Consider the following 22,305-nt stretch of genomic DNA (forward strand, 5'->3'; position numbering starts at 1 on the left):
CCGCCTCACGTTTGATTGGAAATGCCCCCAAGCTCAGGATGATAGGCCTACTTTTTCCTATTCCGCTGGGTGATTAGTCAACCGAACGTAATCACGACGCCAACAGAGGTTCTTCGAATGCATTGCGAAAGTGACGAAATCAGCGCCTCTAGTCTCAAGATTGCGAAATGCCCGGTTAGCAGAATTTCTTAAGAGTCGGACCTCAATTCATTTGTCGTAATATATCGCTTACCATCGGGACGAAATGGATTCTACCAGTAACAATAATGATACAGGTAATAGCATGGTTAATGAAGATTTAGCAGGTATCAATATTATTGTGAAGTTTTCTTTACATAATCGACATTGGCGGCGTTTGGCCAACCAAACCAGCCAGCCCCAAGGAGGATACCGCGGTGACGTCACGGCTTTTCCAAGATGGCGCTGCATATTGTAAACAAACTCGATCCACGGCCAAGGGAAAATCAAGTCATCAAAAAAGTTAGATTTTTCGCATCAAATCAGAGTTATTAGTACTTTTCTGCTATGAAATAAGTCTTCAGACAATAAGCTATCATTTGAATAATGAAAAGTGCTGTTTTGATGGGGAAAAATAGGGTTTTTAAAACCAAATAGCCGGCACCGATCTTCCAAAATTAGCGATGGTTTCAAAACAGTCTCCCAGATATGGGGCAATCTCTTCATTATCATAATGGGATTTGGAGGCATGTTTACAGATTTTACAAGTTCGAGACCTGTAATACCTAAAACTCGCATAGATCCCCATAGATCCCCTCTATTTGTCGAGTTAGCGCCCCTGTAAGATCATGCATTTTCGGACACTAGAACGAAATCTTCCTGCGGATATCACGGTTTCGGTGATGATTTAAGGAGAAATTGACTGTTCTTAGAGTTGTATGGGACAGAAATGAGTTCATACTTCATGAATACATGAATATATTATGATATGGGCGGGCTTCTAAGTCAAAACAATAACAAACTCAACTGCATCTCTACCGTGTATCGCGTAGTGCATTGCCTAGTGTATTTCGTAGTGTATTTTAGCGGAGACATTATTTCCCATTATTTCCGCACTTTGGCCACGCCAAACGTCTTTTTTATTCGTGGAAGTTAATCTGCTCTGTAAATTTTATTCTACACAGGAAGAATCCATACTAGGTATTGCAATATTTCATGTCTATTGGTGTTTTTGTGTACAGGAGCGCACCAGACAGTGAGACGTGGAGATGTGTTCAGTGCTGGTGCTGTCAGTAGACTGAATCTGATTGGCCATAGCGATCACTAGTATGGGTCGGGATCACGTGATGTGACGTCACCGCGGTATCCTCCTTGAGCCAGCCCCTTTCGGTACAGCCTGCATACAATGTCAATAACATAGGCCTATGCACATGATGCATCGAATGTAACTGAAATGAAATGCATGAACAGCAGGCAGCTGCTGTGCAGACTGACAGAGGTATAAAGTTATTTATGGACCCAAGTTGACATTAATAAGCGGAATCTTGATTTGTTTGCTTGTTTCACCTATAGGAGATGGGTAGGCCTATTACTTAGTATTGGGATTATTGTTAATGTTATGTTAGGTGAGCACACTCACTGACGCTCACACTCACGGGCCATCATGGCCATGGCCATGCAGACGCAGTGACAGTGTGGGCTATTATAAATCACATAAACTGTGAGATACAAACTTGTGATATCGCGATATGGGTAGGTAATCATTAAGTGCATCTCACGGTTTATTATAAGCCCACAGTGTGACGACAATCACAATTGAATAATGTCGATGCCAAAATCATGAAATGCGAGTATCGTATAGCGAGGCTATAGTTTTGTCCAAGTTGTTACGTAATCTTGGAAATCTGGACTTTTACTACAGCAAATACATTACACTTATTTACAGTCATAGGCTTACTCTGAAAAGGTTCCCTTCAAACTTGGTACATGTGCAAACAAAATTGGCATTTGGATTGTGAAAAAAAAGGATGCAACTGTGACTCTTTCCCGTTTCCCTCTCTCTGCAACCAAACAATGGAGAGAATAAAGTTTTAATCCTTCTCGTATTGTTCTGGACACTCTCCACGCATGCGAGGAGTTTGGTCAGGGTCTTTCTCGAAACTGTCTATTGTACTGCCACATCGTGAGAAAATGATGGTATGGTACAAATGTAGATAGCCATGGTATCTAGCACTGCATTTACAGAAGCTTAGCAGCCCACCAGGCCAGTCCTACCGGTACATTGATTTAGTTAATGAATTATGAGTGACTTCCTCACGCACGCTGTTATTGTAACTGAACCACTGAGGACCAGGAATGGTTATTAAAAGTGGACCCACAATGATTATGATGACAGTACAGTACTGCCACTTTTTAAAGGGTAATTAAATTAGCGCCATGTCTGCATGACAGAAATAGTAAAATGGGGATACAAAGCAGACCTGGCGATATATTATTGTGCAATGTTCGCATCATTGGGAATTGCCATTCTAAATTTTAACTTCTTCATCTTTGCGAAAATTCTGGCTGCATAGCAGCCATCTTTGAAATCTTTTTTCCGATTTCATTGCCAATTGGTTGTATGCAGAGGTACAAATAATACCCAAAAGATTGAGAAGCAGATACACTGCCACTAAAAGTGACTGACAATAATCTTCAGATTGTGGCATGTGACCTCTTTGCTAGACCGTCTGACCCAGATGTGTTTGCCTTCTCTTTTACAGGCTGCACCAGCAAGTAGGCCTGAAGCAACTTCTCAACCTGTGAACAATGGGAAGTCAGTCAAAGCTAAGGTATGTGTGTGACCAAGTTTCCATCACCGAATTCTTTTTAGACCTTGAGATTGTTCAGACTTAACTTGTCATGTCCAATCTGTCATCATGACTTTATGGGAAAACCTGTGGCATGTTTGTCAAGGTTCCGCAGCAAAACATCCCCATAGCATAATGCTGCCATCTCCGTGCTTCACAGTCGGTACGGTGTTCTTTGGATTACCACCCCCCCCCCCAGTTTTGCCAAACGTACTGCTGGTAGTTGTGGCCGAAGACTTCGCTTTTAGTCTCATCAGACCAAAGAACACTCCTCCAGAAGGCTCTGTATTTGCCCACATGTTCTCTCGCAAACTTCAGCCTTGCTTCCCGGTGGCGTTTTTGAAGTAAAGGCTTCTTTCTTGCCCTGCAGCCTCGTAGTCCACTACGATGCAAGACCTTCTGGACAGTGGACAGTGACACATTTGTCTCTGTAGCTTCTAATTCCTGGCAGAGGTGTTTCTTGGTCGTCTCAGGGTTAATGTGCACCTTTCTAACCAATGTGGGCTCATCTTTGGCTGTCAGCTTGCGCTTTCTTACTGACCTTGGTAAGGCTGCTGTTGTCCCTGGGTCCCTGTACTTCCGCTTTATTGTCTGAACTGACGCCCGTGGCATATCAAGCTGCTTAAAAATGGCTCTTAGTGAAGTACCAGACTGGTTCAAGTGGACAGACGACTCTATCAGATCTTGAGAGTACTCCTTTGACTTCCCCATGATGGCTCTAAGCTGGCAAATGACCTGAGCAGAAACCCAGTCCCTTTAAAGAGGTTGAATAGCGCCTCCAGAAGCAAGCAACAGCGCCACCCGTAGCAGAAATAAGAACTGCTTAGTGACGTCATGGTTTCCATATACGGCATCTCATTTGCATATTTTTACAACCTTATTTACTACGAGTTATAAATATGCCAGTAGCACGTGGATCATGCCGGGCGGCGCTGTCAGGTGTTTCCACTATCTATGGGTTACATAATCGGCTACAAAGAGGCTAGTGTTCTAGTAAATGAAGTTAGCAATGATAGATAAAGAATGTTAGTGTATGTTACGCAGTCAATAGCGATAGTAGTGAGTTGGAGAGATGAGAAAATGGATGGAGAGAATAGTGGTATGGATTTCGAGTCGCCGGTGGATTCTGGGCCGGTGGAGAGCGAGGCCCCTGATCCGAACAGTACAGAAGAAATGGAGCGGCATGTTATCCAAGACTTGATTGACAACCATGACGACTCGAGATATTTGCCAGAATTGCGGGCACTGAACATGAGCGAAGAGGAGATGGGGCCATTCCAGCCAAGTGACCTGTCACTGCTGATGGCGAATGTCGGAGCCTCCAGAGACGCTGGTCTCGTCAGTACGCCAACGGCATTGAGGTGTTCCCCAAGGGTGGTGCAGACGCCAAGACGTGAGACTAACACCGGTGCGGTGACAGCTGTAGCAGATGGAGCCACGCGACTAACATGCAGCTGCAAGGCAACCTGTGCGAGGGGTTGTCCTTGCAAGAAGGCCATTCCCTCACGATTATGCACCAGTGCGTGTGCCTGTCGTCTTGGGAAATGCACGAACAGGGCCAGGGGTAACATGGTGAGTTCAAACACACTTAGTCACTACTTCAGAGGTCTTTTCACACAGTTCCCAAGCCCTCCCCAACTCTTTATGAGCCGCTGGTTCGACCATCAAGTATTTTGTGCCAGTTGTCATGCACTTCTTTTCGGATTTCCTTGGACAAGGGGTACCCATGTCAGATCTCGATGCTCAACCAGATGGAGTTAGATTGTCATTAATCAGATAGTAGTAGAAACCACTGGGGAAGATAGGGAATGAGACCGGGAAGAAATGGGGGATAATCATACTAGGCTACAGGCTATGACAGTTTGATATTGAGATGTGGGTGGTTGTCAGGTCTGTAGATAACCTCAACGAATTAAAAAGCATAGAGAAGGATGCGCTCTGAGCCAAGAATTAAAAGAACTCAATATATGTATAGAGATATATCCGAGTATTATATTTGCAAAGTGTAAAAAGGTATACAAGTAATTGTTCAGTAATTGTTACTCACTGTACTAACAAATGAACAAGTGAGATTGCAAATACCCGGACAGCAAAAATCAAATCCTTTTGATGAAAACTTTAAATCATTTCATCTTACTTCTAGGAGGCAGGCCTGCAAAGCGTGCAGCAGAGGAGTTCCAGCATACCAGTGCAAGATGATCAAGTGGTGGGTACATGCATGAAAATAATATGTGACACATCGCATGCATTTCTGCTAAGCAAATATCTTTTTCTACTGTCCTTACAAAGCCATTGCAGTACATGTAAATACAAAGCAGGTGCTTATGGAACCAGATATTTGAAAGATATATTGTGTAACGCGTTAAATAAAAAAACGCAAAATTATGTTGTTGGAACAATATGAGGCAATTGAATAGTGTTGGCTCCTGATCAAATTCATAGTGTCAGTGCAACTCCCTGACAGATTCAGTTATTGATTAGGTCTTGAGGTAAAAAATTCATATTTATTCAACTTGAAACTTTTCAAAAATGTTCTTGTATCTTGCTTCAGCCTGGGCCATCAAATGAAATGCCAAGAGCAACTGGAGTTGCAAGACATGCAGGCCAGAATGCAAGACATGCAGGCCAGAATGCAAGTCAGCCAATCCACCAGCAAGTTGATATCCCAGAAGTAAGTGTCCCAAAAAACGAAAAGGAATTTTTGGAAAGACCACTCGTAATACAGTGGGCACTGTATCAAGGACACCTCCGAGACTTAAAATGCAGGACTTACAATACAATCCTGATTACAATGTATTAGGGACGTGTCTTGAAAACAGCGGTCAGGTTATATAGAAATGACACAATTATGAGACCCTAACTTTTCTACATCAAACTAACTGTCATTACTCATCTGTTTTTCAGGAGTTTTTGCATGATCTTACCAATGATGAAGTTTGGAACTTTGTACAGATGGTCGTTAATGACCAACCGGAACTTCTTGCCGCCCTACAACAACATCACATGAAAATGCAGCACCAGAAGAGGGGAATCCCTCCCCAACCTCCTCCTTCTGATGCACCCAATGGATGCACTTGTAAAAGGTGTAGGGTGATGCCTACTCGAGACGAGCAAGTTTGCTGTGGTAAAACCTGGCCACAATGTGTCTCACTTGAGCCAGCAGTGCGTAATGTCTGCATCAATGAAGACGTAATTATCACGGCATTCCGTGGCAACAGAGAGATGTTAGCCAACATGAACAGGGAAAGAAACAACAGAGCCATGCGCCACACAGGCTATCGACAATTCATTATGTTAAAGTACGGATATCTTGGAAAATCTGTTAGAGTGGTAATTCCCTCATGCTGTGTTTGGATGATTCGCGAAAGGTTTCCTGCACCCGATGGCAGATACACAGGATTCAAACGTGCTGGAACACTGGCTGTGGTGTAGGCCTAGACAGTTACTTTTAAGAAAATAATTTGCATTGCGCTGTTGGAAAGGTGGCCAAAAACATTTCTGCATCACTCTAACACAAGCTGTTCTCCCGGCTGTTCTTCATTCACCTCGTCCTCGTTCCTCGAACTGCAAATGTAACATGAAAGTAAGTTAAAGAATATCTGCATTGACCTTTACCAGAATTTTTGATAACACTGACAATGTCTGCAAATCGAGTTTGTCTTCTGCGTCCTGTCCTCTAGTAAGTAGATGTATCAGTTAACACTTGACAGGTTGGTGTGGAACTGGCAACTGTGAACATGTAGGAGAGACTTTACTGCATCATATTAAAGATGTTTCTGTTATGGGCATGCCATTATTCTCTCCAGAAATAACTTACACTGCAGACTTTCCCATTCTGGACTTGTAATTATCCAGAAGCTGTTCCGTGGAGACTCCCTGCACTGGGGCAATGTTTGGTGCAATATTTCTGGGATCCGACTCATCTATCACGTGCTTGGCTGAAAGCCTACTCGGGTAATGCCTCCTCTCCTCCAGAACCATAAACTTTAGTGTTCTGAAAATATTGTTGAATTTGTATTAGTGTTTTTGAACATTGATCTACTACATTTGTTACTGTAAAGCTATCTCCAATAAATTAGTTTGTTCACTTTGTCTTCAAGTCGTACAAGTTTTTTCTGTGAACATCAGGTGGACTCCTGATCTCCCAGTTCCTGCAACTGGTTCCATCTACTAATACGAAGACAATAGTCTGGTAATGCATGCAAGAGATATTTACCTATGATAACTGTAGTTTTTTGGTTCTTTCTTGAACCGCAAAACCCACTGCGCACCTCCTTTGGAATACGCTTTTGTCACAACTGATTTTCCATTTGATGTCGCGATTTCACGATGGATATGATGGTTGTGGTCGATGGCTGCAAGTCTCGTCCTTGCCACCATGGTGCTATACCTGAAGAAATTCATTCATACGTCATGATTGAGTCACTCATTGAAAATATGCCATTATCTTCCATTTTTGGCAGACAGAATGGGGAACATCATTCAAACAGCTACACTGCGTATTGTTGAACAACTTGCTAATAAAGGTCACCCCCCCCATTCCATTTTACCTCTGTAATCAGGATACTTCCCTATAGCATGTACAAAGGACAGACTTTTTCAGTCCAATTAGTGTCCTTTTATGGGAGTTTCTTGTGTATTTTGAATGATGATTGTGTATATGTACTTACTCGAAGTGGTTTCGTTTTGATGCATACATGTTAATGAGGCCGTTGAAATTTTCCAAGAGACCTGTGTGGTGGAATCCAACATACATCTTCAGGTCTTGGAGAAGTTTCTCCAGCATCACCACTTCCCTCACAGCTTGAATGGTTGATTCGCTTTTGATTGGTGGCCTCTCCTCATCAACAGTACCGTGGGTGCACTGTCCCGTGGACCATTCATGGATGCCTTGCATGTGGTACAAGACAGAGAGCCACAATTCCTGAAAACGATATCATTAATATTGCAGCAGACTTGAGACTGACGTGATATATTTTTATACAGAATGTATATCCTAAAGCAAAATGAATACTTAGAGTGAATACTAAATTTCATACAAAATGATTCTAAATTCAAACTGTAACAAATCCACATTAACCAGCCAAGAACAGATCATTTTGTTTGTGGGTTTGTATGGCAGTTGCAAGTGTAACTTGAAGTCAAATTATTATTCTCTGATTGTAGGCGTGAAGAGATGAACAGTATGGGCAATTTACTAGCCGACTAATTTTACCTTGATAACATCTTGGTCACCTTTACATGTCCCACAGCTAAACCAGAAGTGATTTACTATTGGCTTGACCCACACTAGCAACTCTTGGTGTCTCGCCTTCTTTGCAAGCTATGTTGAGTAGAAATATAGAATCAAATGAGTTATAAAACACGCTGGTCATACATGCAACTATATTCAACGACATATTTTCTTTGTTCAAAACTACTTCAATTGTAGTACATATTTTGAGTGATCAATGGATACAGTTGACTTAGATGTGAAATTATTTATTATGTTGTACCTACCTCAACAAGGGCTGTTCCTATCTTTTTCGACCGGTGCCAAACATCGAGGTAATGCATCACTTTCAGGATATTTTGGACATCAGTATCTTCTAGTTGTGGGAAAAGTGCCTTTAGTTTTGTCTCGGAGCGCTGACTACCTTCTGAAATGAGGAAATGCACAAATATATACATGTATTTTTACTGTAACAGAAGAAAAAGGGATACGAGACATGAAGCATTTTCATACCGACTCCTTGAAAAAATTTATAAAAAGAACCTACAGGTATGATTGCTGAATGCTGTGAATGAATAAAACAGATGCAGAAAGTAATCAATAGAGTGGTCTTGCCTCTGGTTGGAAACCAATGAGTAGGTGGTCTTGTAGACACACAGACTGCAAGGTTTTTCAAAGATATCAACTTATCGTTTTAATATGTCAAGACAAGTATCAAATGTGTCTTTATAATCACTTGTAAGCCTTTACCTAAGAGTACTCTTGTGGGTCTGTGATCATCTGTCGTGAAGGAGTTTATGCCAACTTTTCCACAGAGATAGGCTAGCCCCAATATCGCAGCGTGCCGTTCCATATTAGGACTTTTTAACCCGACCTCCCTCTTATCAGTCGTGGTCAGGTGAACAATGTAACTACTGGCCGCATCCATAAACGAGTACTGCAGGTACTTGGCCGAAAAACCTGAAAGAGACAAAGTCTAATGTACAATCACACCACTTCTATATATGTGCAATCTAGGGAGCAGTGTTCAACTCCCAAGACTTCGCCCCGTACAGTAACCTAAACATTTTATCTAAAATAATCTCCATAACCATTTCAATCACAACCATATAGTCATGCTATAGGCATACTCCTGTAATAAAGACAGAAATAACACAGTGACAACTTACCTGGACTGTCACACCTTCCATCACCACACAGATCAAGGGGCTGTCCCTGCTTCGCTAAGCTTTCTATAATTATACCATGAGCAAAATCATAGTACCTGTTGACAGCAGGCGTCACATATGCATCTTGTACCCGGTGGAATGTCGAGGCAGAAGGAATGACGAGATTCATGAATTTGGCTAAATGAGCCACTTTGGCATAACTGTTCCCTGTCATAGTAATTGAAGCCATGAGTAATAAATTTGTGGTATAAATACCAGTGTCCTTGTGGCTGGACTGCCAAGAATTCTGTACATGACGGGGCTTAATGCAGCACTTCTGTCGAAGGACAAGTGTACCCCCCACAAAGAAATGATCCGTTAAAACATCAGCCCCACAGATCTGACACAACTGTTCTCTGTATTTGCCATTGAAAAGTTCCTTGCACTTGGACAAAGAGCAAACAAACAGCTGATCGGCAAGGAGGTCTTCGTCAGCAGCAGACATTCCACTCTCCAACTGGCGCTCATATCCATCGGCAAGCAACCTGGAAATGCAATAAAGCAATATTGTAATTCAGGTTCTGCAGTGTAGTAATTGGATGATGTACAGTAAGTAACTTTGGTTACTTGGTTGGTTATTGTTAAAATAAACTTCTGATATTAAAATAATATTTTTGGAAATCACTGTATAGTTGGGCAAGATGCGATGGCCATCAATTTTGTCACCAAAACAATGTCTGCAGACGACCTACCAACTTGTTCAGTGCTTAAGTACAGACACATCCAAGGAAACCTGCTCTATTTACTTTTATTAATATAACAAAAAATAGTACTGAACTTGTTATCAATAAAGGTTCTTTTATCATTTACCTTTTGTTTGGAACCTGATCAAACACTTCCCCATCAACCATGTCCTCAGTAACAGTTGTTGGCTGCACAGGTAGTTCTTCATTTCTTTGGTCTTGGAATTCTTCCATGACGGTATGGTCAACCTCCAAGTCATCTTCAGGTTCCTGAATCTGAAATATGCCATGTGATTTAAGTACAAGAGGCAAAACAACAATTTTCTAAGGCCTATATTCAAATGTGGGTGATATAGTCATTTAGATTGATGACGTATCAATACTGATTGCAGGGGCATACTCTAGCTTTTTAGTTGGTGGTGGTTGGGGGCAAAAGGCTCTCGACAGGCGGGAGGGCAAAATGATCGGGGCACCTCCTGGAAATTCTTTAGCCAAAAACACGGTAAAAAAGTAACACATCTCTTAAATGATCGGGGGGGGGGGGGGGGGGGGGGATTTCCCCCTGCTCCCTCCCCTGGTAGTTGCATCCCTGAATGGTGAAAGTTCATGGATAGTTATTTACCTCCAAGTCAAGGGCATTATCCTCACTGCTCATCAAAGACGCTTGCAATTGAGCAATAGGGCCCTCGTCATCAGAGTTTTCCTCATTGCTGTCCTCGTCAACATCAAGGAAACTGCAATCAAGATCAGCGACTCCACTCATGTCAGGAAAGCCAATATCATGAACAGGTCCCACTGAACTGAAATAGAAATGAAATAGTTTTATCATTTGACACTGCACTAGGCCCTAGCAGAAGATTGTCAATAAATTATGAAATATTCAATGTATGTATGTATGTATATACCATATTTAAATTTAAGCGCCCTTTTCAGATTATTATCCGTTCAAAGGCGCTTTTACAATATTAATAACATTGTCGATACCAGTACAAGTCTCGGAGGACTTAACATCCTTCACCTATTGCTATTGGCCTGCCCAAGGCCCTTGGCCAGTTGACATGACACTGCCATTGTATTTGTAGGCTGTCATGATGTAATTGTAGGCTAGGCTAGGCTAGGCCTAGGCCTATACTAATAGGGCCTACTTCTAAATTGCCATGCTTGCAATTTTTGCATATTTGCTAAAAACCGGGTTCAGCTGCAGATTTTATGATTGGGATAGCCATCCTGGCCTAATAATAGTACCAAACCTTCCTAGATAGCCATCCTGGCCTAATGATAGTACCAAACCTTCCTAACATCTTGGAAAGCAGACAGAGAAAAATCAAAACACCATACCTTGGCAAAACGCCAGGCAGTGAGTGTCTGTAGATTTTGCACACTCACACTGTGCTGTAGTGTATGCCTAAATGCTGTGCATGCTACGTGTATGACAGTACATACCTCCCAGAGCCGAGTGCGGCTCGAGCATCATCAACTTCCATCGGGATATTTGGTAGAGGCAGACCTTCAAGAGTCCCAAGAAGAAACTTTGCAAAGTCTTCATCAAACTGATAATTATATTCCTTCCTTCTCTGTCTCCAACAATTAAAAGTTGCTGCAGTCAACCTGATGCGTTTATCCGCGAGCGAATCGACAAGACGAGGCATTTTTCAAGCATCCGAATGGTACCTTACAGATCCGCAAGGGGCGCGTTACCGAAAATGTTGCAAAAATCAATAACGTGATCGTAAATATTGTCATATTTTTCAAGATGAGAGTATGTAAATGATACGCAAACGGTAAACCAATGAAAGGCCAGTATCTATTGAACCTTACAAGTAATTTGGGGGCCTTGAAACTCCTTATATTTATCAATGAAACCTTATTCCCGCCTAAGGTTTTGACCGGGCCGTCCAAAACTCCCCATTTTCTGACGGGTCCTTTCCTTTAATACTGCTACAGTGGCGCCACCTGAGCTATGACATAATCATGATGGTCAACAGGTAGTGGAGACAAGATAAAAGCCATTGCATAACATATTTGCCCACCTCAAGGCCAAACAACTAGTAGATAAGGTAGGTGTATGTAAACTTATGACACTCTGAAATATGCATTGTTCTCAAATAGAGCTCATAAAAACAATGAAATTAATGAAACAGAAGTATGTTTTTTAGTTGATAACGAGATGTGATGATAGACTTCCTGTAAACTATATACTATTCCCGCGTTCTGTAGTTGCAGAGAAAGAGACAAGGTTATATCATCCTTTGAATTGTATGTAAACTTTCGAGCACGACTGTACTCTCTAATTTTTGCCTTGGCCTCAAGAAATGATAGTGTATTTTCAAATTCTTTCTTACCAAACCTGAGTGTGTGTTATTATTGCACCACCAATATCCAATTTGATAACCAGTACGCATGTACCCAATGGTTTGGTTGTCTAATTTTCTAATTGTAATTTCTAATTCTAGTGTAAAAGTCAATAGTTCCCTTTTTTGTCATGGTAATGTTGTGGCATTTTCTATTCTTGGCTCACATGGGTGAGCTTATATCCTTACGATTTTATCTTGTCCAGCATTGTTGGCTTTGACTTTGTCTGTCGTTTATCATATACCCTAAGTGCAGTGATCTGGCAGACGTATATGATAAATAGAAAACTGCACGAGTGTCTGATCCGAGTATCCAGATTGCACTCGATGATTTTCTACGCAGGGTGAGAGCTTTTCAAGCCGTAGAAAATCATCTCGTGCAATCTGGATACTCGGATCAGACACTCGTGCGGTTTTCTTATTGTACATGTACATGTAAGAAGCACTGTCAATGGAAACACGTACCACTTTTTTCAGAAAAGAAAAGCCCAGCAAGGGAAAAGCAAGCAAGGCGAAGGGTAAGAAATTTTTATTAGATTCAAGTCGCCGTGTTGGAAATAACAGTGGTCATAAGATATATAGAAAATGTAGCACTTGTCTTCATGGCATCATTGCATCACATCATCAGGAGGATAGGATTTTTGATAGAAATTTGCAACCATAAGCTGATTTAGAAATTTGCAACCATAAGCTGATTTAGAAATTTAATTTGCGGTGCAAAAACAAACAGTTATGTGATATTTCCATTGAAATAATGGACTCCTCGGAGTGCATGATGCAATGAGATTACAAAGAAACATTTAGCCAAATGTTCAGTTGTTGAAAGGTTTAATGAGGAACTGACCCCTGTATCCTCATATCCAATCGGGGGGGGGGGACAATTTGGTCGCATGGCCATCAAAATGAAATGTAATTGACTTATTTTGCAGGAGACTTATTGCGCAGCTGAGAGAATAGACAACTACGACCCCAAAAACAACACGTATTACATAAAGTGGCAAGGATATGATGCGTCCCACAACTCATGGGTGAAAGCGGAAGACGTAACTTCTCCTCTCATCTCTTCTTACAAAGAAAAATTAGGTAAATCATGATTGAAAGGATTATGGCTGTGTGCTCTATGCAGTTGATGTTGTAGTGGTTGTGAGTCAGGCTGATGCAGCAGTTTCTTAGAGGTAGTGCCCAATTCGAACAACTGTAGCTTATCACATAATTATCGTTTATCAGAATTGTGGAGTCAAAAGGAAGGATTGACAATCAATTTATTGAAATTCCTTCAGATGATACATTAAAAGATGTCATAAAACTCACCTGTCCATTCAAAAGGCTTTTGTATTGCAATTACAGAACGGTTTCTATTCAATAAAAACACTTCGCTGGTGAGAAAATTGTTGGGAACTCTTCAAAGCAGTGGAAGTCTTTGGTTCAAAGGCATCTCAAACTAGTATGAGGTTGCAGCATGAATGCAGTGTAATTGAGATTTGCTTGTTTTCTTCGCCTTAATTCCATATATTTTGGTAGTGTACCCTTGGAAGAAAATGATATGATGTCGTGTGATACTAATATCTGCATAATAGTGGTTCTTTTAATTTCCTCTATTTTAGGTTCAGGAACGCACAAGAAGTGATGCACCTCATGTCTTAGCCCTTTCGATTGTTTGAAAAAATTTATGTGAATTTGTGCAAATCCTCCCACCTGTGTTTTTTTGTTCAGTGGAATTCACGTATTTCGGTATTTCTTCTTCACCTCCACGCATTATTCATTCTGACATAAACTCACATGATCACTTTTGATGAAAGATTACATAATGGATAATATTGAATTGGCACAAATATAGTAACAATGTAAACTTATCATATCTTTCAAAGGTCTCATTAAAAGTAAATGTAAGTTACATGTACATGTACTGTGGAATTATTGTTTTTTCAGACAATCTGTGGCTGTTGTATACATGTATCATTTAATAAACGTGGCGTTTTTCATATTATTAGATACATATAGTCTTGCCTTTATCTTTGCTACCTCACAGCGACTTGACTACATGTATTATAAGGGACCATCTCAAAAGTATTTTGAAGCCTAAAAGACTACGGGTAAGTCATTTAGTCTTTTTGAGTGTGGTCACACCCAAGACTAAGTGACTTGAGTCATTTTTGCTTCAAAAAACATGTACCTGTGAGATGGTCCCTGAATGCATACCTTGAGACAATATTCAGACCGGCACTTGATACCGAGTTTCTCTTGAATTGGCATCAATAGAGAAGTCTGGCTACATGTGCTAGGATTGCAAATTACAGCGTACTTTACATGTACATTGGACTTGGAGCCTCCCTCGGTGGATACCTCTCTAATAATTGTGGGTGGAATTCCACAACCAGGACGCCTTTCAATTGCGGACGATATTGGAGTGTCCTAACAGCAAGGTAACACTTTACTTTAGACAACGTCACGTCCAACAAGAATACACCTGCCACATACGGAAATACTGCCTTTGAAGACGTCATTCAGAATGTTTGGGTTACTTAAGGATTTGTCACACCCACCCAGAATATACACAAGATGTCATGGAAAATGCTTAAAAAAATGTCACATCCCACCTGAATACGCCGAACGTATGGAAATACCGTCTCTGAAGACATTATCCAGAATGGTCGGTTTACTTTCGACACAATGTCACATCCAACCTGAATACGCCTGATCGTATGGAAATACCGTCTCCGAAGACGTCATCCAGAATGGTCGGTTTACTTTCGACACAATGTCACATCCAACCTGAATACGCCTGATCGTATGGAAATACCGTCTCTGAAGACGTCATCCAGAATGGTCGGTTTACTTTCGACACAATGTCACATCCAACCTGAATACGCCTGATCATATGGAAATACCGTCTCTGAAGACGTCATCCAGAATGGTCGGTTTACTTTCGACACAATGTCACATCCAACCTGAATACGCCTGATCGTATGGAAATAATGACTCTGATGATATCATTCAGAAGAGTTGGGTTTACCTACATGTACGATATAATGTCACTTCTAACCAAAATACTGCAGCTGCATATGGTATGTAATTCAGAATGATGGTTTACTTGAGACAATGTCACATCCAACCAGAAAACACCTACCGCATACTGAAGTACGGTCTTTGAAGATGTCATTCAGAGTAGTTTGATTTTTCTCAGTAATCCAACAGCCCGCTACATGTATACATGTACATGCAGGACAATACAATGGTCAGTCACTTCAAAGCGTGGCCTTCAGAGGATGGCACAAGTACAAGGGCAACTTGAATACACAACCTTTCTCAGTCAAGATGAGGCAGATGCTACTTGACCATACACATCTTTGACACCTGTCTGCTCATTTCCGGCAAAAATTGATGTTTCTTTATACATGTAGGCAGCCTGATAGTATCAGCTGTGTTCACCCAAGGTGAGCAACAATGAAAACAAGTGCATGTATTTAGATGCAAGAATCATTTTATTGCTGCTGAAATTCACATTCAGCCAGTAATACAAATCTGCTTATACATAATTGGTGGATTCACAATATATCAGATTACACAAAAGGCATTTTCCAAGGTCCCTAGTGGTCCGGCAATAATTCTAAGTCGTTTTGGGAGTTGCAGGACATCAGCCTAGCCCCCTGCGGTCAGATAAAAAAATTAACAAGCAGCAGGTACCCCCCCCTCATGGTTAAGTTCGTCCCGAGGGCCGGAACATCGCTGTATCGTCGAACAGTTGGCAGATTCCTGAGCGCCAGACGAGCAAAAAAAACTCTCACTGAACAGTTTTGCCTCAGTTGACACTTTTTGCCATATGACGTCATTTTAGGGTCGTCACAACACCTGATTTGTGGCGTAGTTTCCCAATAAACTGCATTGGAAGTTCGAACTTTCACCAGAAAAAGTCACCTTATTCACAAACATGCTTCTTGAGAACCTCTGCAAGGGCCTTAAGAGATGCCACAGAGTTCCGAAAACTTTAGCATCTCGTGACATACTTTGTTAGCTTCGAGTGACATTTGGGGACACTATACCCTTTTAGACAAACTTAGACCAAATCAAGTCGAAAAATATCGGGATTTCTGAAATAAATCCGGCTTCAAAGGGTTAATTACACATACTCAATGCCAATGTCATCACAATCCTCCTCCTCAGAGCTAGACGCATCCTCCTCCGAATTTGATTCTTCACCACCAGGTTGCACCTCCCCTTCCTCAAAATCCACCACGATCTCTATGTCAGTGTCTATACATTCAAATACATCTGTTGCTTCTAGGAGAAGGTCTGTGTAGAATTCCTTTGATTCCAGCAGCAACATCACCAATCCATGGTTTTCTTAAATAGAAGGAGAGCTGGACATTAAAATTCTGAAGTCATCAACAAAGGTAATGCACATACATCTGCAAACCAATAGTTTATGTCTGTCCAGTTAGATTAAAGAAAGGCATTCGGTTTGAATTAATTCAAAGCAGGGCGTAGTACATTTGTATTAGTAAACTGAACCTGAGCTGGGAAAGAACGAAGTTGCAATCAGATCCTGATCTGCATCCACAGCCCAGGTTAATTCAGAGGTAGTGCCACAGCAAGACAAGTACATGTATGCATCAACCACCACAAATGTTGGGTAAAAATAATTGCATGGCCACTACCTTGGTTTTTGATGGCCTCATTGTTCACGGTGTTGATTCTGTCTTCCAAGGTGTTGATTTTTTTCTCGAAGAAAAGAACAGTTGATACCATCTCTTGAATGAGCACAGGCAATTCCTCGATGTACCTGGTCATGTGTTCATGTATATCAACTATTTTCTTCTTCAAAGCAAATGTTTCTCCCTTGTTCCCTGAATTGAAGAAACAAATATTAGGACTACAGGCTAAAAGTTTCTTGCTCCATCCCTCCTACATGTACATACGAAACGCTGGTAAAAATACATGCTGGATATGTCAGAAATGTGACTATAAGATTGAGGCGCAACTTAACATTTTACTTGCAACCAATGCTACATTGCAACCAAATTGTGTTAAATGTACAAGGTAGAATGTACTTTACATCACTTGAAGACCAATGTACCAGTAAGTCTAGAGCAAAATGCCGACCCAGGCTTTAAACCTCAAATTGCTTGATAAACAACAGCTGGATCAATTTCTCTGAACAATCGAAAATGACTGCAGGACATTACCACTTGGAGTTATTTGTGTCCTGGACTTTGTGTTACATGTACTAAGTGAAGTTTGTGGGTAAATGAATATGAAGTGAATGCCAACCTGCAGGATTATGCCAAGGCAACAAATAGTCCTCTTGCGTGACTTCGTCCAAAGAAACATGACAGCAGACTAACACAATGCTGAAGTTGCTTTCTCTCCTTTTCAAGACACTTTCGTAGAGAAGCCCGACTCTTTGAAGCATCTGAAATGAAAATGATAAACTTTTAAACTGATCGATATAGCAGTGAACTCGACATGCATCGTAACTGCACAAACTGCTAATATGAAGAAAGCCCCTTTAATACTGTCGTGTTAATTGCTCTCTTTCAAATCATGTCATGTTATTTAAACTAATGAACTTCATAAGAATCTGAAAAGAATGAACGTGTGTATATAATTAAATTGAAAAACTCCCGAAGATAGGGCGAAGATAGGGCAGAAGGCTGGAAAACCTGGTCAACAAACTGGGTTGACCATGGCACAAGGGAAAACCGTGGTGTTCTTGCAGCTTCTATCTTTAGCTCCAGACTCTGAATCACATTCTAGAGAACAAATTGTGTTTTGATTAAATAGCTGTGTTCCTTCAGTTATTTTTAGTGCCTGTTACATGTACACTTTGAAAACAAATTTATCTCCTACAAATATGTCATACCTGATAACAGCTGACGACGCACATGAGACACAAACTGCACATGATGAACTACCGGGTATGTTTTCCCATTTTCCTAAGTATTGACCTCAATACTGGCTCCTGCACCTCCTCCCAACTCTCCTCTTGTCTTTGCTTCCGGTCAGCATGCGCAACAAAATGCCTTTTCTTCCATTCAGATTCAGTGCCTGGCACTTCAGTACTATTGGAAGCCCGAATCCCATTCAGAAGCTCCATAAGTTCAGCTCTCACTGTAAATTAAAAGTGCATTGATAAATACTACCGGGAAAGAAAAAAAAAGTTCCTAAGTGTTGATTCGAAAATACCATTATTTGCCTTAATCAGCAGCCAGTGTTGCCCAATTAACCTTTAAAAAAGAATAAATCATTTGCAAACTATAACCTGACTTGTGATCAACACAAAATTCAAAATTTAGATGAATCAGTTCACGTCGTTTGACCTCTGCAGCCGTAAAAAGTATGGTAGGTCAAATCGGAAACTTACTCCTTATAAAATACACAACTTGATTTGTGTCTTGGAATAGAGCCAACTAGCTGATGAATAAAAAGACCTTAAAAAGACAAATCACAAACCTTGCTGGAACACTTGAAAATCGAAAGGTGCATCGATTTCTACTTCATGATTACTTGGTTGCAATTCCTCAGGAAAGTCCTTTAAATTCTCTGGAAAAACAAGCAATTTTGAAATTACGGCCAAATGCAGATTACGCCAGAAAAGATGCAATTTCTTCCATGGAATTTCTTACATAAAAAGGGTGGAAAAGACTAATTTTTCTGGTTTGATTTTAAAGATTGGTGAGAAATTTTAAAGAGGTATAGCAGTGATAGGGTTGGATTTGTAGGCATAACCCATTTGTCCAGAACATGAAATTATCAGTTAATTGCACTAATGTAAGCCTAGTCTAGCAGCAATATTTTTCCATGTATAAAGCCTAATTGAATATTGATGGCTCAGACGAGGTGAAGGCATTTGTCAACCAAAAACAATCTACCTGTCGTTGAGGTTTTCTTCCCTTTTCTTTCTCTTCTGGGAACTGATGGACCATCTATAGCACCATTGATGTCCCTGGATGGAGCCTTCACATATGGCTAAGTTCTTTTTAGGATAGGTTTTCCTCTTTCTCCTGCGATAGGAGGCAGCCAACTCTTTGATTCGTGCATAATGCCCTGCATTCTCACCAGAAGGATTGTCATCATTACCATTGGATGATGCTGAAAAACAAACACATAAAGTGCAAAAAATACTAATAGTCAAAACTATGAATTAGCATAGACAAAATACAGCCTCCATGCAGGCTACACTCGATCTATGATTTTAACGAACACGAGGCTTTAGAAGGCCTTAAGACAACTTCAGACAATGCCAATAGTTAAAGGGGAGGCGCCTGATTGGCCACATCCTTGCCAATGAACCTACATGTGGTGGCAAAACAGGAAGACACAAGGTTGGCCTCGGGATGAGCAGAGCCTAATCAACGATAGCCCATTTGAATACTCTCGATGTTCTACGCTCCAATCCGCCATTGAGTCGAGTATCTGCGCCAATCAAGGTAGGGAATTCCTGTGCAACGAGTTTAAGCTTACTACTATGCAGATACGGTCTATCGCAGTGCTATTTTTAGGAATGTCTAACGTCAGGGCTGTAGACGGGGGGGGGGATCAGGGGGGTTCGAACCAACCCCAGCTTGAGAAAAGGATCCGCTGAGGGCAGTCAAAAATACTTTTCTACTGAGTTTTGTAACACCATGATTCTATCCAAATGGGCCATTGTACGATAGAGTGACAGGCCTTTCAATTACGTGGAGACCTCTACACCCTGTATTTTTTTATCCTATTTTGGGGGACATGTTTTTTTGCTTTTTGGCTTAATTTGGAGACATTTCATCACGCCAATTTGCCTGAACAGCGATGTCATAAATCAAAGTTAGTGACTGATATCACCACATACACCAGAAAAATCATAATTTTAGGGGAAAACTTTAAAATGAGGCCATTTGGATGAGATTTGGTTATGTTAGGGGTCAAAAAACGCTTCAGGGGGGGTCATATTTAAAAAAAAAGAAAAAAACCCACCTAATTTGGGGACATCCTGTACGGTAACGGTGTAGGAATCATGTAATTGAGAGGCCTGAGTGACCTTATACAGTCCTTCGTAACTGGGAGTGCTGACCTGCCAGATTTCGGTCTCATGTTCACGGGCTTAGCACTAGGCCTACCATTACATCAATGTGATATGTCAATGATTGATGACAAATAATGATGAAGATGTCCACGCATCGAGCATTTACATACATTTACGGCAGCAGCATGGGGATGCATCTCATTTATCAATACAGGTGGTAGGCCTAGCTTGGCACGTGCCCTGCTGGGCCTGGGCCGGGGCGCGATGGTTGCGAAATTTTTTTCTGCAGGATACTTCTGCCATAGTGTACATCTGACAGCCAATCAGAATTCAAGGCAAGCACGTGTCTTTGTTGACATCATCTTTCCACATGGCGCAATAATGTCAACAATGCCACGTGTTCTGATAATCTTGGAAAGAACAAGTTAGCAAATGGTTAGAGGAGTATATTAGCTAAAATATATTTATTTGCAGTATCTTAACATGTATTTTCATTGTCGTCAATGTCGAGTGGACTGTATTTATTGGACTTGTCTGTTAAAGGCGCACTGTGCTCGGCAAAATAGCCGAGGTTGAATGTTTATCTGTCAACCGTGTAACTAGTTCTGCTGTATATGCATAGGTGGCGCCACCATTCAATTTATTTTGTTTGCTTGTCAAAATGTGTTTTATACAATGGCCCTTCAACAATGTTCAAACTACCAAAATAGGCCTGATACCTTCAACAAACAGCAGACATCGGATACACTGTCCCTTTAATAATTATCAACATTGGCAACACTGTCAGTGTCACTGCCCCTTAAAATTTCACAAATCGCGAGACATCGGATACACTGTCCCTTTAATAATTATCAACATTGGCAACACTGTCAGTGTCACTACCCCTTAAAATTTCACAAATCCGTCAATGCATGCACTGCAATGTAGCGATCAGATCAGCTGATGCCTCTTTTGTACGCATAATATCATCAATTTTACAATGAATCTGTGCAATTCATTCCTAAACACTACGACACAAACCTTGAGTTGAGCATAATTGGGGTCAGACAATGAACTATTGTCACATTCACAGTTGAAGTGGCACTCGGCATGCGACTCGGTATCGTCCATTGTATTTGCATTATCATGCATAAATAAACAGTGTGACGTCAAAGATCGCGCCAATTGTGATTGGCTGTCAGATGTACACTGTGGCAGAAGTATCCTGCAGAAAAAAATTTCGCGGCCGGGGCTGGGCGACGGCCATGCTTTTTTCTCAGATCGATTTAGGACAATTAGGTGACAAAAAACAACACCTTTGGCGACCATCTGGCTATACTTACCACCAAATTCCATGGTCATGATATTTGATGCGGTCCTAACTATGACATGGTCTACGTTTCATAGCCTACCGGTACTTCAAACCGTAAATAGCAATGGAATTGAGCAAAACTGAAATACTACAACACCATCCGATAAATCGAATGTCGCACGTTCTGTATCCCGCGAGATCTCGAAACTACTGCGCACAGGCGCGAGAAATTATATAATAGCTCAATTGCCCCCTACCCCTTCAATTCAGCTCAGGCCCCTCGACTGACTACCCCCCCCCCCCCCCCCCCCCAAATGTAAAATGATATCGTTTTTAGATTTGCTGTCGGTGTAGTTGGGGTTTGTTTGTCAGTCAAGGGGGCAACTATATGATTACTACAAACCTAATGCAAATCTAAAACCTTTATAGGGGCTGGTTTTGCGAATAGATGGATACCTTTGTTTACAAAATGACGTCACTCTGACGTCACGCATACCTTAAAAGATACTTCGTTGCTATAGTTCATCATTATCCCACTGTAGCGCAATGTCTGTTTAGTTCCACCCCTAGCTGAAAGGTGGGGCAGCCTGATTTGGATCGTGGGATATGTACGTTATAAGCCACTAATACCAATCGTAGATATACCACTATTGTTTGCGGAGAATGCACTGATCAGGTGGGCGTGGGCACGAAATTCTTCACCCGCGAGTATGGCAAGCCAAAGCGGAATTTATTCAAAGACTTTAGAATAACC

General features: G+C 41.2%; 2 protein-coding genes and 1 long non-coding RNA gene across 3 annotated transcripts; 1 reads left to right on the plus strand and 2 right to left on the minus strand.

The window, feature by feature from the left end:
• The first annotated feature begins 185 nt into the window (after positions 1 to 185).
• On the plus strand, positions 186 to 13,951 carry LOC135492753 (uncharacterized). Its single transcript, XR_010448114.1, has 5 exons — positions 186 to 275; positions 2,721 to 2,789; positions 12,739 to 12,779; positions 13,191 to 13,344; positions 13,866 to 13,951. It is a non-coding gene; the product is annotated as an uncharacterized LOC135492753 (long non-coding RNA).
• LOC135492446 (uncharacterized) lies at positions 5,439 to 11,480 on the minus strand. The gene is made up of 11 exons (XM_064778944.1): positions 11,354 to 11,480; positions 10,533 to 10,710; positions 10,038 to 10,186; positions 9,189 to 9,712; positions 8,770 to 8,979; positions 8,307 to 8,446; positions 8,023 to 8,130; positions 7,478 to 7,731; positions 7,024 to 7,197; positions 6,625 to 6,801; positions 5,439 to 6,371 (listed from the first exon to the last, which is right to left on the minus strand). The coding sequence occupies exons 1-11, from the start codon at positions 11,392 to 11,394 to the stop codon at positions 6,311 to 6,313; spliced, it is 2,016 nt and encodes a 671-aa protein (XP_064635014.1). The 5' UTR covers positions 11,395 to 11,480; the 3' UTR covers positions 5,439 to 6,310.
• Positions 13,952 to 15,774: 1,823 nt separating the features above from the next.
• LOC135492767 (uncharacterized) lies at positions 15,775 to 18,898 on the minus strand. The gene is made up of 5 exons (XM_064779405.1): positions 18,712 to 18,898; positions 18,122 to 18,369; positions 17,530 to 17,671; positions 16,917 to 17,105; positions 15,775 to 16,602 (listed from the first exon to the last, which is right to left on the minus strand). Exons 2-5 carry the CDS (start codon positions 18,161 to 18,163, stop codon positions 16,379 to 16,381), a joined length of 597 nt encoding a protein of 198 aa, XP_064635475.1. The 5' UTR covers positions 18,164 to 18,369; positions 18,712 to 18,898; the 3' UTR covers positions 15,775 to 16,378.
• Positions 18,899 to 22,305: the final 3,407 nt, after the last annotated feature.

Source organism: Lineus longissimus, chromosome 8 (genome assembly GCF_910592395.1).
Source record: "Lineus longissimus chromosome 8, tnLinLong1.2, whole genome shotgun sequence".
NCBI classification, from domain to species: Eukaryota; Metazoa; Nemertea; class Pilidiophora; order Heteronemertea; family Lineidae; genus Lineus; species Lineus longissimus.